At 38.4% G+C, this 13699-nt stretch overlaps 1 protein-coding gene across 27 annotated transcripts in view; it reads right to left on the bottom strand.

Moving 5' to 3' along the window:
- LOC131053546 (uncharacterized) overlaps window positions 1–13699 on the bottom strand; it is a 214637-nt gene that overhangs the window by 128353 nt on the left and 72585 nt on the right. For all 27 annotated transcript variants that reach the window (XR_009359374.1, XR_009359375.1, XR_009107720.2 and 24 more), the window contains exon 4: window positions 7070–7158. Coding sequence is in view for 24 of the 27 variants with exons in the window: in XM_059213896.1 (XP_059069879.1) it covers window positions 7070–7158 (89 nt within the window). In the remaining 3 variants the exon portion in view is untranslated. The remainder of the gene's footprint in view (window positions 1–7069; window positions 7159–13699) is intronic.

Genomic DNA, 13699 nt, shown 5'->3' with positions numbered 1-13699 from the left:
AGGGTAGTCTCTTTGAGGAGAATGGAGAGACTTTTTCGGCATAATGACATAGAGTGGGCAACAGAGTGCTTAGTTATGCCAACTTCACCGGAGCCTCGGGTGAAGAGTCATCCACCAGATATACAGGAGATTCTTGACAGACATGCCAAGGTATTCAGTGATATTCCTCACGGGGTTCCTCCTAACAGGGGTGCAGAGCATGTTATTGAGCTCGAGGAGGGAGCCAAACCAGTGATGATCACTCCCTATCGTCATCCTAAGAAACATAAAGATGAGATAGAGAAGGCAATTAAGGAGTTGTTGGAAATGGGGCACATCAGGGCTAGCAAAAGCCCCTTTGCTTCAGCTGTAGTTCTGGTAAAGAAGAAGGATGGGACAATGCGCATGTGCATCGATTACAGGGCATTGAATAAGAAAACAATAAAAAACAGATATCCCATTCCTCGGATTGATGAGTTGATTGATGAATTGCATGGAGCATGCTTTTTCACCAAAATAGACTTACGGTCTGGATACCATCAGATTAGGATGAGGGTAGAGGACATTGAGAAAACTGCCTTCTGATGTCACTATGGCCACTTTGAGTTTATGGTTATGCCATTTGGACTAACCAATGCACCCGCTACATTTCAGAGTTGTATGAACCAGGTATTCAGGAAGCAGTTGAGGAGATTTGTCTTGATCTTCTTTGATGACATCTTGGTCTTCAGTAAGACCTGGGAGGAACATTCACAGCATTTGGAGGAGGTATTATCTATCCTAGAGAGAGAGTCTTTGTATGCCAAGGAGTCTAAGTGTGAGTTTGGTATGACAGAATTACTATACCTCGGGCATATTATTAGTGCAGATGGAGTTCAAGTAGACCCTGAAAAGATTAGAGCTATAGTTGATTGGCCTACTCCTACGAACCTCACACAGCTTAAGGGATTCTTTGGTCTTTGTGGATTTTACAAAAGGTTTGTTAAGGGTTTTTCACAGACGGCAGTGCCTTTGACAGATCTCACCAAGAAGGGGGCCTTCGTGTGGACAGGGGCAGCACAGAGGTGTTTTGAGCATTTCAAGCAAGTAATGTCTTCATGTCCAGTTCTAGCTCTACCAGATTTCACGAAGCCTTTTGAGCTTCATTGTGATGCATCGGGTGATGGGATTGGAGCAGTATTGATGCAATAGAAGCATCCCATTGCATTCGAGAGTAGGAAGCTCCGGGGAGTTGAGAGGAGTTGTTCTGTCTATGACCGGGAGATGTTGGCCATAATGCATGCATTGACCAAATTCCGATCATATTTGGTAGGTAGGCGTTTTGTGATCTGATCACAACAGTATTAAATACTTCATGAACCAGCGTGATCTTAATGATCGGCAACAGAAATGGGTTACTAAATTGCAGGCTTATGACTTTGACAAGGAGTTTGTCAATGGTAAGAAAAACGTGGTGGCTGATGCCTTATCTCGGAGACCTCACTTATGTGCTCTGGCAGAGATTTCAGGAGATTGGAGAGATCGGATTATAGCAGAGTATGTCGGAGATGCTTGGGCTTCTGGATTGATTTCAGGTACTATACAGGATGATTGCTATGAGGTGATAGATGGATTGATCAGAGTTCAGGACAGGGTTTATTTGATTCCATCATCACATTTGAGAGAGGTGATATTGAAGGCATTTCATGATGCACCCACAGCTGGGCATCCGGGGATCTTCAAGACCTACAGGCAGATCCGAGAGCGGTTCTCATGGAGAGGGCTCAAGGATGATGTTCAGAGGTATGTCAGGGAGTGTGCGGTTTGTCAACAAAATAAGGGAGAGCACATATTTCCTGCAGGTTTATTACAGCCCTTGCCCATTCCTGATAGGAAATGGGAAAGTATTTTGATGGACTTCATCACTGGTTTACCACGAGTGTAGGGAAGGGATTGCATTTATGTGGTGGTGGACCACTTGACGAAGTTCGCTCACTTCTTTGCTATTCCGTCCATTTACACAGCAACACAGGTGGCAGATCTTTTCTTTAGAGAGATATTCAGGGTTACATGGGTTGCCCAGATTCATTGTCAGTGATCGGGATAGTAAGTTTATGAGTGTTTTTTGGCAAGAGTTGTTTAGGTTGTGTGGTAAAGATCTTACACCTAGCACTAGTTATCATTCGCAGACAGATGGGCAAACAGAGATTGTGAATAAATGGGTGGAGGGATATATGAGGAACTATGTAACTGCACAACAAAAGGCTTGGGTCAGATAGTTGCATATGGGAGAGTATTGTTATAACACCACTTATCATATGTCCATCAGGATGACTCCTTTCATGGCACTCTATGGTTATGACACACCTAGCTTCATGGATTTAGTTTTGGGGGACAGCAAAGTGCCCAGAGCCAAAAACTTATTGCAGGATAGTCAGGACATCCTGAAAGTGCTCAAGGAGAATATACAGCAGGCCCAGAATCAACAGAAATTGTACATTGACCAGCACCGAATTGAGCGCAGTTTCGAGGTAGGGGATATGGTTTACTTGAGGCTACAACCATATAGACAGTCATCGCTCAAGAAGAGCGGAGCTGAAAAGTTGAAGCCTAGATTTTATGGTCCCTACAGGGTGATTCGCAGAGTGGGCGAAGTCGCCTATGAGCTTGAGCTTCCAGAGGGCAGTCGGGTGCACAATGTGTTTCATGTGTCTAGGCTTAAGAAAGCCACTGGTCAGAGTGTAGTGCCTTCTGCAGATTTACCCCCTTTGGATGAGGAGGGGAAGCTTGTGTTAGTACCCGAGGCTATTCTGGAGACCAGAGAGAGGAAGCTTAGAAACAGGATAGTGAAGGAGTATTTGGTCAGATGGAGAGACCTGCCGGAGGAGGATTCTACATGGGAGAGTGAGCAGGTTATTCAGCAAGCTGGACTGAGATTGCTTGAGGACAAGCAATTTCAAGGGGGGCGGACTGTAATGTCCCCACTTTAGCAGTTGACCAAGTGTGTGTGCGTTAGCCTTGTTCTACATGGTCCCGAGGGCTAACGAAGGGTTTAAGGGGATCCTGGAGTGTTTTGGCCCAGTCATTTCCAGTTTGGGCCAAAAAGAAGTTGATTTACTCAGTTTCAAGCATACTTACTATTTTTAGTAAGTCAGCAGGACATAGTGGAGGCCAGTTTTGGTGTTTGGATTTGATACTCCTCGGTGAGAGCTTTCCGACGAGCTATCACTCGCATTATTCGGAGTCCGATTGCTAATACATTTTAATGCCTGAAGTTTTATTAGAGTAACATTTAATTTAATTGTAAAATATTAAAGTGTTACTCTAATATTTATTTTATGGGGATCTGTACCCAAGGGAGACATAAGTGAATATTTTAATATATGTTTTATATTGCTCATCTTTTATCCCACATTGCCCATGAGAGTTGAGTGGACCCTTGGAAAAAGAATAAAAGAAAGCGATTGTGGCTTCATTAGATATGTTGAATATGAGAAGAATTGGTATGTGTGAGTTGCAGATCCGTTCTTGGCATTAGAGGACGTCTATCCTCTCTTGTGACATTCTAGACGTCATTCCCCTGGGGTTTGGCTTTTGGAATCCATTGCTATCAGCTTCATTATCAGGCAGATTGGGTCCATTTCCAGCTACAGGCAGATTTAATGTTTGTTCATATCTTCTTCCCTACTCGTCCGATGCTTATGCCATTTTGAGGAGATGATTTTATGAAGATATTGGACCTGTTGAAGACAAATTAATATTGCTGCAACACTATTCACGCAAGCACTATTCACGCGGTTACTATTCACGTGGTTACTATTCACATGTGTACTATTCACGCAGGTACTATTCATGTCACTGTAGCAGCAAGATTGAAAATGATTGCTGGAGTATTATGTCAATAATGCTGGAATAATTAGTGAGTTGATAATCTGCCATGTATTTGATTTTATTAAAATCTGAAAATAACATCTTATCGGCAGTAGTTCAATTTTCAGTTTGCATATTATTGTAGTTTCATTCTTGTCCATATTCTGTGATTTCAATTCCATGTAAAACAAACCAACATTTCATTTCCGGAGCCATAAGGGAATTTAAAACATTAAACAGACAAATAAGGAGTTGGATGCAAACTGTTTGATAAAATTCCTAGCAGCAATTGGTATGGTTTTTGGGCATTCTGGGGTGTCCATTACACTCTCTAATTCCACCCTCACGCAATACTCCCTCCATTCGCGATTTTCAGCACTCACGCACCCTGTGCAAACTTCGGACCTTGGTGATTTTGGAAGGGCTTTCCGTTTTTTGCAAGTTTATATGGATTTTCCCATTTTGCCCTTAGGGTCCAAAATTTGGCTCGTAAGGCAATTTTCGGGGTTTTTAAAACAAGTTTGGACACTTTAACATTTGCGATTTTGAAAGAACTTCGGACCATGCATCGTTTTTTGCAACTTAAAATAAAATTCGGACCATTGGCACACTTTGGAATTTCGCGATTTTAACGTCTTTTGGCGAATTTAGGAGCTTTAACGATTTTGGCAAATTTATCCAATTTTCAGAGCTTGGGGGAGTTTTTGCAAACTGAAAGGTAATTTTTGGACCTTAAGGCCCCTTTTTCAACTTCAAAACAAATTCAGACCTTAAGCGCATTTTTGCGATTTGAAAGATTTTCGGAGTTTTAGACGTTTTTGCAAATTTCGGAGCTTTTCACAATTTCAGCAACTTATCCAAATTTCAGACCTTAAGGCATATTTTGCAAACTCATACAAATTTTCAAATTTCGGCTCGAGGATCCGAAATTAGATGACTTAAGTGAATTTCGGACCTTTTGGGGGTCTTTTGCAAACTTAAAGGCATTTTCGAACCTTTTGCTAGTTTTGTTAACTTTTGAATTTTTTGAGAATTTGACCCCAGGGTCAGAAATTCGGCCCCCTGGACGGTTTTGGCGACTTTCTAACCTTTTGAAATTTTAGGGTCCGAAATTTGGCCCATAAGGCAATTTTGGTGACTTAAGTGAAATTTCGAACCTAGGACCAGTTTTCGCCAGTTTCGCAATTTCGGATTTCTTGGAGGTTTTGTGAATTTTAAGGCATTTTCGGACCCCTGGCCCATTTTGGGAATTTAACGAGTTTTGAAATTTCTCTCAATTTGGCCTGAAAGTCCGAAATTCGCCCTTAGAGCGATTTTGGTGATTTTAACTTTCTCCTCGAGAAGTGCGAGCTTGGGCATCTAGGCAAGTTTGTCAACCTTGGCATTTCGCTTGGAAATTCGCTCCTCCTTCATCACCAGCAGGCGAAAATCATCCTTCATTCAAATCCTGTAAACTTCGTAAAGAACCTCATGCAATCTATCTCATCACTCTTATGTGAAAAAAAAACGATAACTTTGGGTCCTTGTGCAATTTTCAGTTGCGCTGCTCTTTGCTTGGCGGGCTTCGCCAACTTCTATCACCTTACGCCTATCCAAGGCGATTTCACAATTTTGAACAAACTCTTGGCATTGTGCCCGAGGGCTAGACTAACCTAATGGAATCATCGGCTATTTTCTTTTGACATCACTTCAAGGACCGGTCACGGACTCACTCGAAAGGACGCGAGATGCTCTGCGCGAAACTCAACAGGGTGAAGACGAAAGGCTCAAAAAAGGGAAGGGGGACCCTGTCGGCGACAGGGAGCGTGTGCAACCCATAACAGATATGTGACATAATATGATACTATATATATATATTCTGTCTGATTATTGTAATCAGCCATGGTTAGAAAATGAAGGATTGCAATAGGGAGAACGGTGTTGGGGTCACCTCTAAGCACGCCACCTCATATGTATGGCAAGGTGCACATGAGGCCAAAGGGGGGTGAAGGTGCTCTGCCTTTGGGCTTAAGAGGGTTAGACTTAGGACACCATATTGAGGAAATCCTTGTCCTCTCCAACATGGTGACAGGCGGGATCATGTGAGTAGAAGAAGGTGGCTTGATTGAGGGAGAAGGGTTGATACGACACCCTATCAAGGGTGACTTGATTGAGGGAGAACAGTTGATAAGACACCCTATCAAGTGTGGCTTGATTGAGGGAGAACGGAAAGACACCCTATCAAGTTACCCATCCTAGCTTGCTATGATTGGGATTCCTTTAGTTATGACCTAATATTCTGATCTATACATTTAAAGTTGTATGTAATTGCAAATTGCTTTAAGTTTCATCAATAATTGGTTCTTCTTTACTTTATAGTCTTTCTACTTTACTTTATGAATCATAGTTAGTCTTTCTTTACTTTATGGATCATAATCAGTCATTCTTTATTTTATGTATCATCATAGTTAGTTGTTTGTAATTATCATATAATTTGTAGGTTAATTTCCTAAACTTGTTTGCAGGGTTTTTCTATTAAAGAGATAAAGGTATTCCCTCTCTTGGATTGAAACAATAATATCAACATGTATTTAACTCACGGATTTACCCTTGCTTGGATTGAGAGTACTATTATTTTCCAAACCCTATGGGATCGACTAAGTCAAAGACAAGGTTGCATATTTACTTGGGCGTACATGTTAAGGGTGGCGGTGTCAAAACGTGCTCACCATAATGTGTGGTGCATACAATAGGTAGCACCTCCCTAATACTTGGTCAGCGCCTACTTAATACCACTCCCCACGTGGTGTTAAGGGTGGTGGGTTTAATGGCCATCGCCCTTCCCCTATGGAGTAGGGTGCGCTCCAAGCAAGGTGGTAATTCTTGGTTCCATTAATCATTTAAAATGATAATATGCAATCTCATACACAATATATATATACTAAATAAAATCAGTATTAAATCAAAATATATATATATATACACACTAAATAAAATCCATATATATATACATACATATACATATACATATACATATATATACATACATACATACATATACATATATATATATATATATATATATATATATATATTTAATGCAAAACTCTAAGAATGATCATATAAGTGATAGAAAAAAACGTAAATATGATTAAGTAGCAAATATTTAAAAGTAGAAGTAAAGATTTAATGTGTTAGATTTCATATTCCCAACATATAACTAGAGATAAAAAAAACAGTAGGCATCCAACCAAGAATTCACCTATTATCAATAGCTTCTTCAATGTTGTATGCATCAAGACTTTTAGGTCCATCACGAATCCAAGTCATTTGTCCAGATGGTCCTGTGACCTGCTTGAACCAAAAATGATACCCATATGATAAGAGATGATTAACAAAGTTAATCCAAAAACCCCAAAAGTATTTAGAAATGAAATTATTTTCTTCTAATACATGGCACATTCCAAAGTCATCTATCCTCTAAAAAGTCATTATGAAATTCTTGTCCCCCACGTTCTTGAATACCATGCTTGTAGGTTTTATTCATTGTCATTGCATATCCAATAAAAAATACCTTTTAATGCATCAAACAAGGCATAAATCAAAATTAAAATGTGAGAGAATCAAAATTTGTCAAGGGCATGAAAAAGTAGTAGAGACAACTCAAGTAACTTTTATCAATTTGCCAAAATAAAGAAGTACCAAAATGTAATGTCCCCTTCCGTTAGCGCTCCGGGAGGACTTATTAGCTTATATAATTCTCATAGGCTATAGTAGGGTTTAAGGAATTAATTAATGTAATTATCTAATATTATCCCTCAAAAGTGAATAATAAGGGCAATATTATTTAGTTAAATTGATAATGTATTAAAGTGACTCTAATGTTGATTAGAGTGAAAATTTAATGAAGTCACTTTATTATTATTCTCTCAAGTTCAAGTTTAAATAAAAATGGAGGGAAAATCAAGAGTTAATGAAGAAGGAAGATCAAAGGGCATCTCCAATGGCTATAAAAGAGGAAGCTAGGAATTCATTGGGGTATGCTTGGTTTATTTCTCATTTTGATATGGAGAGCTCAAAGCTAAAACCTTAGGACGAAAACCCTAAAGGTTTAATGGTTTCGGTAGTGCAACTATCTACCCTATCCATTTTGTTGGAGTTGTCGCCTCTGATATTTCATAGTTATTTGCAGAGTATTTTCAATTTTGTGAAGTCTCCTTCGGAGACAAAATTGTAGGGAATTCAAAACAAACTTATTCACACACCGCCCCATTGCTAATGGGTTGCCCCACTTTTTTGCTTTCTAGGTTAGTTGTCTTAGCTTAGCCGTTGGTAATTGTCGAGTCTTTGCTATTAGCCTTTTATTTGTAGTTGCTCTGGAACTGATCAAGTCTCTCCCTTTAGGATGAAGTGAGGTACAACATTTCCTCAACCCTCCAAAGCTTTTGATCTACCTTTCCCAACACTATCAGTGGATGTCCAAGCCCAATCGCTTCCCTTCCATCTCCCCTCATTTCCATTTCCTTACATCTTTCCATCTCACTCCTACTTCATCCCACTACCTCTCCATCTTTCATCCCTTCCACTTCACCTTCTCCTATTCTCCATCAATCCTACATTTAGTCTGGTCTGCCCGAGAGAGAGGAGGTTCAATCTTGAAGGTGTTCCAAATATAAATCACTCCTTCCCTCTGAAAAACTCGAAGTATACAAGGCAACGAAAACGCACCAAATGCGAAGATCGGCGTTGGTTGTTTCGTGAAAAATCAAAAGCAAAGGAAGTCACTCATTTTCTTTTGAAAGCTCGAATGCAAGGGCAAGTTGATAATTCTGCATATACCTTAGATTCGCCATTTTCAACCACTCACTTGGCCCTAAAATCCGAGTTAGAGAACAAGTTAAAAATCGCACAAAAAAGGGTAAATGCCCGAAGTTTAGAAAACAAATGAAAATCGTGCAAAAAACGCCTAAACAAAATTCATGAATTCTAAGACAAATCGCTGAAGTTTCAACTTGGCAGGAGAGGAACCATTTAGAGGTCGTGCATTTTAGGGCAAGTGCCCAAATTTCTTAATTAACTTGTAATGCATTTGAATCAAATTCGCACGTCTCATGCGAAATACCCAAAATTTTCAAAGAGAGAGCTTAAACTCAAAAACAATAAAAGGTCACACATTTTGTGCTAGAAACACGAAATTTGGTTTAAAACCAAAGGAAAGGAGCATTAAAACAAACTTCGCACATTTAGGCTAAAGAGGCCGAAGTTCATAAGGGACATGTGGAAGGCTAAAACAAATCGCACATGTTGTGTAAAATGGGCCGAAATTCAAATTAAGCCTTCAAAAACAACAAACTACAAAATTGGCCGAAGAAAGCCGAGGTCGAAAGTTATTAAAAATCGTGCCTTTTGTTTAAAGGGTCGAATTTCATCCAAGGTTGGGCATTTTTTAAAAGCATAGTAAAGTTCGCACATTTTCCCAAGTTGTCTGAATTTTAAAAGGAAGGGGCATTCTAAATGTAAAGACAAAATCGCTCATTTTAATTAAAAAAACTGAACTTAGGGGGTCATCTAGCAAAATCTCACGTTTTAATCAGAATCCCCAAGTTTTGAAAAGGTATGCAAAACAAAGATAAAAATCTCACAAAACCACTAAATCAGCCGACATTTAGAGTGTGCTAGGTGGATCCAAAATCTCGAAAAATGGTTAAAAGGTCCGAAATTGCCAAAAGAAGACATTGCAACTTAAAATCTCTCATTTCACTTAAAATGTCCGAAATTCATGAAGGCAAAGTTTTTAAAATAAAATCTCTCAAAAAGGTCGAAGCGCCAGAAGTTTGATTAAAGGCATTTTAACTTGAAGTAAAATCTCACAAAAGGGGTCTAATAGCCAATAATGGTTAAAAGGGGGGTGTTTTAAATTTCAAACTCTCAAAACGTCAAAAAGACCCAAACTTCTTAGCACATGCTGAAAAAGAAACGTCAAAAACTCACACTTTTAAATCCTGGCATTAAAACCCTAATTTTGCAAAGGGAGATTTTAAATGCAAACATCTTTCCTCTTCATCAAGATAAAGCCCGACATCGCTTAAAATTTGATATTTGTCAATGTTAGAATATTTAATCTTTTCTTGGCTTAGGTTTATTTGTATTTAATTTGGGATATTCCTTTGGAATCCCTACATGTAATTTGTCCTCTTGTACATGTGTGAGGACAAGTCATTTCTTTTATTTTCCTTTATTAAGGAATTTTAGATTTCCTCCTTAAGAGGATGTGGACACATGGCACACACATTTTATGAAAGGTGGCATTCATAGATTTGGGAGTTACTTTATAACTCCTCTCCTCATCTCTATTTAAGAGATGTCTCCTCTTTCATTTCTCCTTGATGATGTTATTGTAAAGAGTTTCTTTCTCTCTCTCCCTCTCTCTCTCATTTTAGGCATTGCCTCATTCATAATAACTCATGGGGTTTTTCTTTTCTTTTCCCCTTTCAAAAGTTCTTGTGCCTCCTTCTTCACATTTGGGTGATTGCTCCAAGGTTTCTGCATTTCTCTTGGTAACATTTACTTCATCAATAAACTTACTTGGATTTTGTTTTTCTTTCCTTGCTCTTGTATTTCCTTTCATGGTATCAGAGCAGGTTCTAATCCTTGTTTCAAGTTGAGATTGATGAAGGTTACCATTCTGTGGAGTTCACCTTCTTGGAGGCATTCTTGAGAAGAGAAGTTCTTTCTCTAATATTTTTTTCTGTGCAGATTTTTTTTGCTTTAAATCTGTATTTTTTTTTGCTAATGTGCTTTGGAAGGCATGCCACCAAAGTTATTTCTTTGGTTTAAGTTTTTTTATTGTGACTAGTTTGGAAGGTTTACTGCCAAACTAAGCCTCCTTAATCTGTTTGGTCGGCTTGCCGCCAAAACTGATTTATTATTAAATTGCATTCTCTATTTGTTTGCAGGTTCTAACATCTCATTTACTTGCAAGTTTTTTGATAAAAATGATTTTTATATTGTTTCTTCATTGAATCTCTGTGTATTTACAAAAAATATCCGAGTCTAACATTTTCTGCAGGTTCTACTCTGTAAAAGGCATAAATCTTTGTGTTTGCAGTTCTACATTGTATTTCATTCATCTCACATTCATTTGTTTTTAATCTGAAATATAGTTTTTGTTATTACAAAATATAACTCTATTTCTGCAAATAATTTTGTAAACCTTTCACATCTGCAAGCTTCAACGTCTCTGCAGTTTTGTTAAACAAGGATTTGCAACGCCTCTAGTTTTTCTTCATCTACTATTAACGTTTGTTGTCATATCGTCTGCTGTGCTAACGTCTCTGTAACTGTTTTTGCATGTATTATTTTCCAACTTTTGTTGTTGTTACGTCTCTGTTAGTGCTCTTTTATTGGTCTCTATGCTTAGAAATATTCTTTCAACGTAAGTTTAAGTTTTTTTAAGAGTCTTTATTTCTTACCACTCACATATATTAAAGTTTTAAAAAGGTTTTCAAAAAAGCCTCTTACTTTCACGTATTAAAAAGTTAAAAGTCTTTTTTATTTATCTTCCATGTGAAAGTATAGATTCCTTTATTTAATCATAAAAGTGAAAGTTAAGTAAAAGTTTATTTAAAACAAGTTTACTTTATGTTCACTTTTTAAGTTTATAAATTTTTTTTAAGTTTTAACTAAACTTTTTAATATAATTTGTTTTATTTTATTAATAAAGATTTAATTTTTTAATAAAGTTTTTAATTTGAAGATTTAAGTTTTAATATATTTTTAATTAAAAGTTAAGTTTTTTAAAATTCAAATTTGTTATTAAAACTTTGAAAATAGTATCTTTTCATAAATATTTTTTTTTAAAAAGCAATTGTTTTTTTTTAAGAAAGAATTATTAAAATTTTGTTCAATTTTTAATCAAGGAGGTTTTTTTAATCAAAGGGGGTAATTTTTATTTATTTTCAATTTTAACCATTATTTGTTCACATTTATTTTGCAAATATGTCTACATTAATTCCAGAAATTAAATTAAATAGCACTAATTATCATTCATGGAAAACACATATTTCCTTTATTTTTCGTTTCAAGCACCTTTTGGATGTTGCTACTGATAAAACCTCTGAGCCCGCTTCAACTGCTCCTCAAGTCGACCAAGATAGATGGAAGTCTCAAAATGAGGTAGCACTTGGTCTAATTGGTATTTCAATGGTTCCTGGTTTGTATGTTCTAACTAGAAACTGTACAAAAGCGTATGAAGCTTGGGAAATTTTAAAAACAACTTATGATAGCTCAAATAAATCCCGAAAAATTCAGCTTCAAGATCAACTCGAAGATCTCAGGTATACGGATTTTAAAACCATGGATGAATTCTTATTAAAGTTTGATTCTATTAATAGTCAATTAACTGGTTTAGGAGTTGTTATCACTATTTTAAAATTGGGTTCTTCTTTCCCTATAATTGGCTGTGGTGCCTTGAAAATTTTCGAATAGGGTGTAGCCCCAAGTACTTCAGCTTTATTCTCAAACCTAGAGGGTTTAAGGGTTTTTTAAGTTTCAGACCTTATCTTTTTATTTTGAACCCTCTGGTTTCTATTTTGCCGTTACTTTATTTCACTTAAGTATGGGTCGCGGGGTCGTGGGAAGTGTCCCCCCCTTGTTATTAACCTAGGCGGTTACGTTGATTATTTGAAAAAATTTTGCCTTATATTATTTCGTTCTAAAGTGTCGGGCCCAGTAAATGTCGATCAATTTGGGAAAGGATCCGACGGTTGGCGCTATTTCGCAAGGGTAAAATGCTTCCCCTTTAAAGCCGCGAAATAGCGAGAATGAATGTCAGCCGTCCATGTGTCATGACGGAGGAAGTAAAGGATGTGGCTGTCAAAGAAAGTGGGGCCCCCGTGGTTTTCTTCTGGCATATTAAAAGGTAACACGTGGCACAAGTCACCACAGTCAGCGGGTCAGGATTAAAGGTTCAAAAGTGGGCCCCAAAGATGAGTCAGCTCGCAGGTGGAGATGACCTGGCAGGGACAGCTCTTAACAATTTATTGAGACCCCGTGGCTCCTTCCAGCAAATGACAGAATGACAAGTCAGATCCGAAAGTGACAAGGCGCCAGGTGTCCATTACGTGTCCGTGGGCCCACCATGTCTGAGAGCCTTTTCGAAGGGTTTAAATGCTAATCAATTCGAAATATGATCTAACGGCCCGCACTATTTCGCAAGGGTAAAGTGCTCACTTCTTAAGGCCGCGAAATAGCGAAAATGAACAGGGACCGTCCACGTGTCTTGATGACACGCGGTCTAAAAGGAAACTGTGGGTCCCTATGGTTCCTGCTTGACAAATGAGAAATTGACAAGTCAGCTCCGAAAGTGACAAGGCGCCATATGTCCGTGACGTGTCCGTGGGCCCACCATTCCTGAGAACCTTTTCAAAGGATTAATTAGTGATCAACTTGAAGGATGATCCAACGGCCCGCGCTATTTCGCAAGGGTAAAATGCTTCCCCTTTAAGCCCGCGAAATAGCAAGAGTTAACGAGGGTCGTCCATGTGTCATGATGATGACATGGCCAAAAGGGAAAATGTGGGCCCGTCACAGTATAAAGGGAGGCATTCGGCCAGTATCAAAACAGAATGTGAAGGGATTTTCTAAGCCAATGGTCAGATGCCGCGTGGTATTATGTAGCCAATAGAATAACGGGACCCAGACTAAAGACAAAGCCCTCAAAATGAAATTAACAATGAGACACTTGCAGGAAGGTTGCGACCCGTTGGAGCTAAAATATGAATTCTCGTATGAATTCGATTTTAAAAGGACGGCCGAAGCATGCGGAATCAATGTCATAGTTAAGGCCCAGAGTACAAGCATTTGATTTCCTAACAACCAAGGAAGGATATCT

This window comes from Cryptomeria japonica, chromosome 2 (assembly GCF_030272615.1).
Source record: "Cryptomeria japonica chromosome 2, Sugi_1.0, whole genome shotgun sequence".
Lineage (NCBI taxonomy): Eukaryota > Viridiplantae > Streptophyta > Pinopsida > Cupressales > Cupressaceae > Cryptomeria > Cryptomeria japonica.
This window is presented reverse-complemented; position numbering and strand designations above follow the sequence as displayed.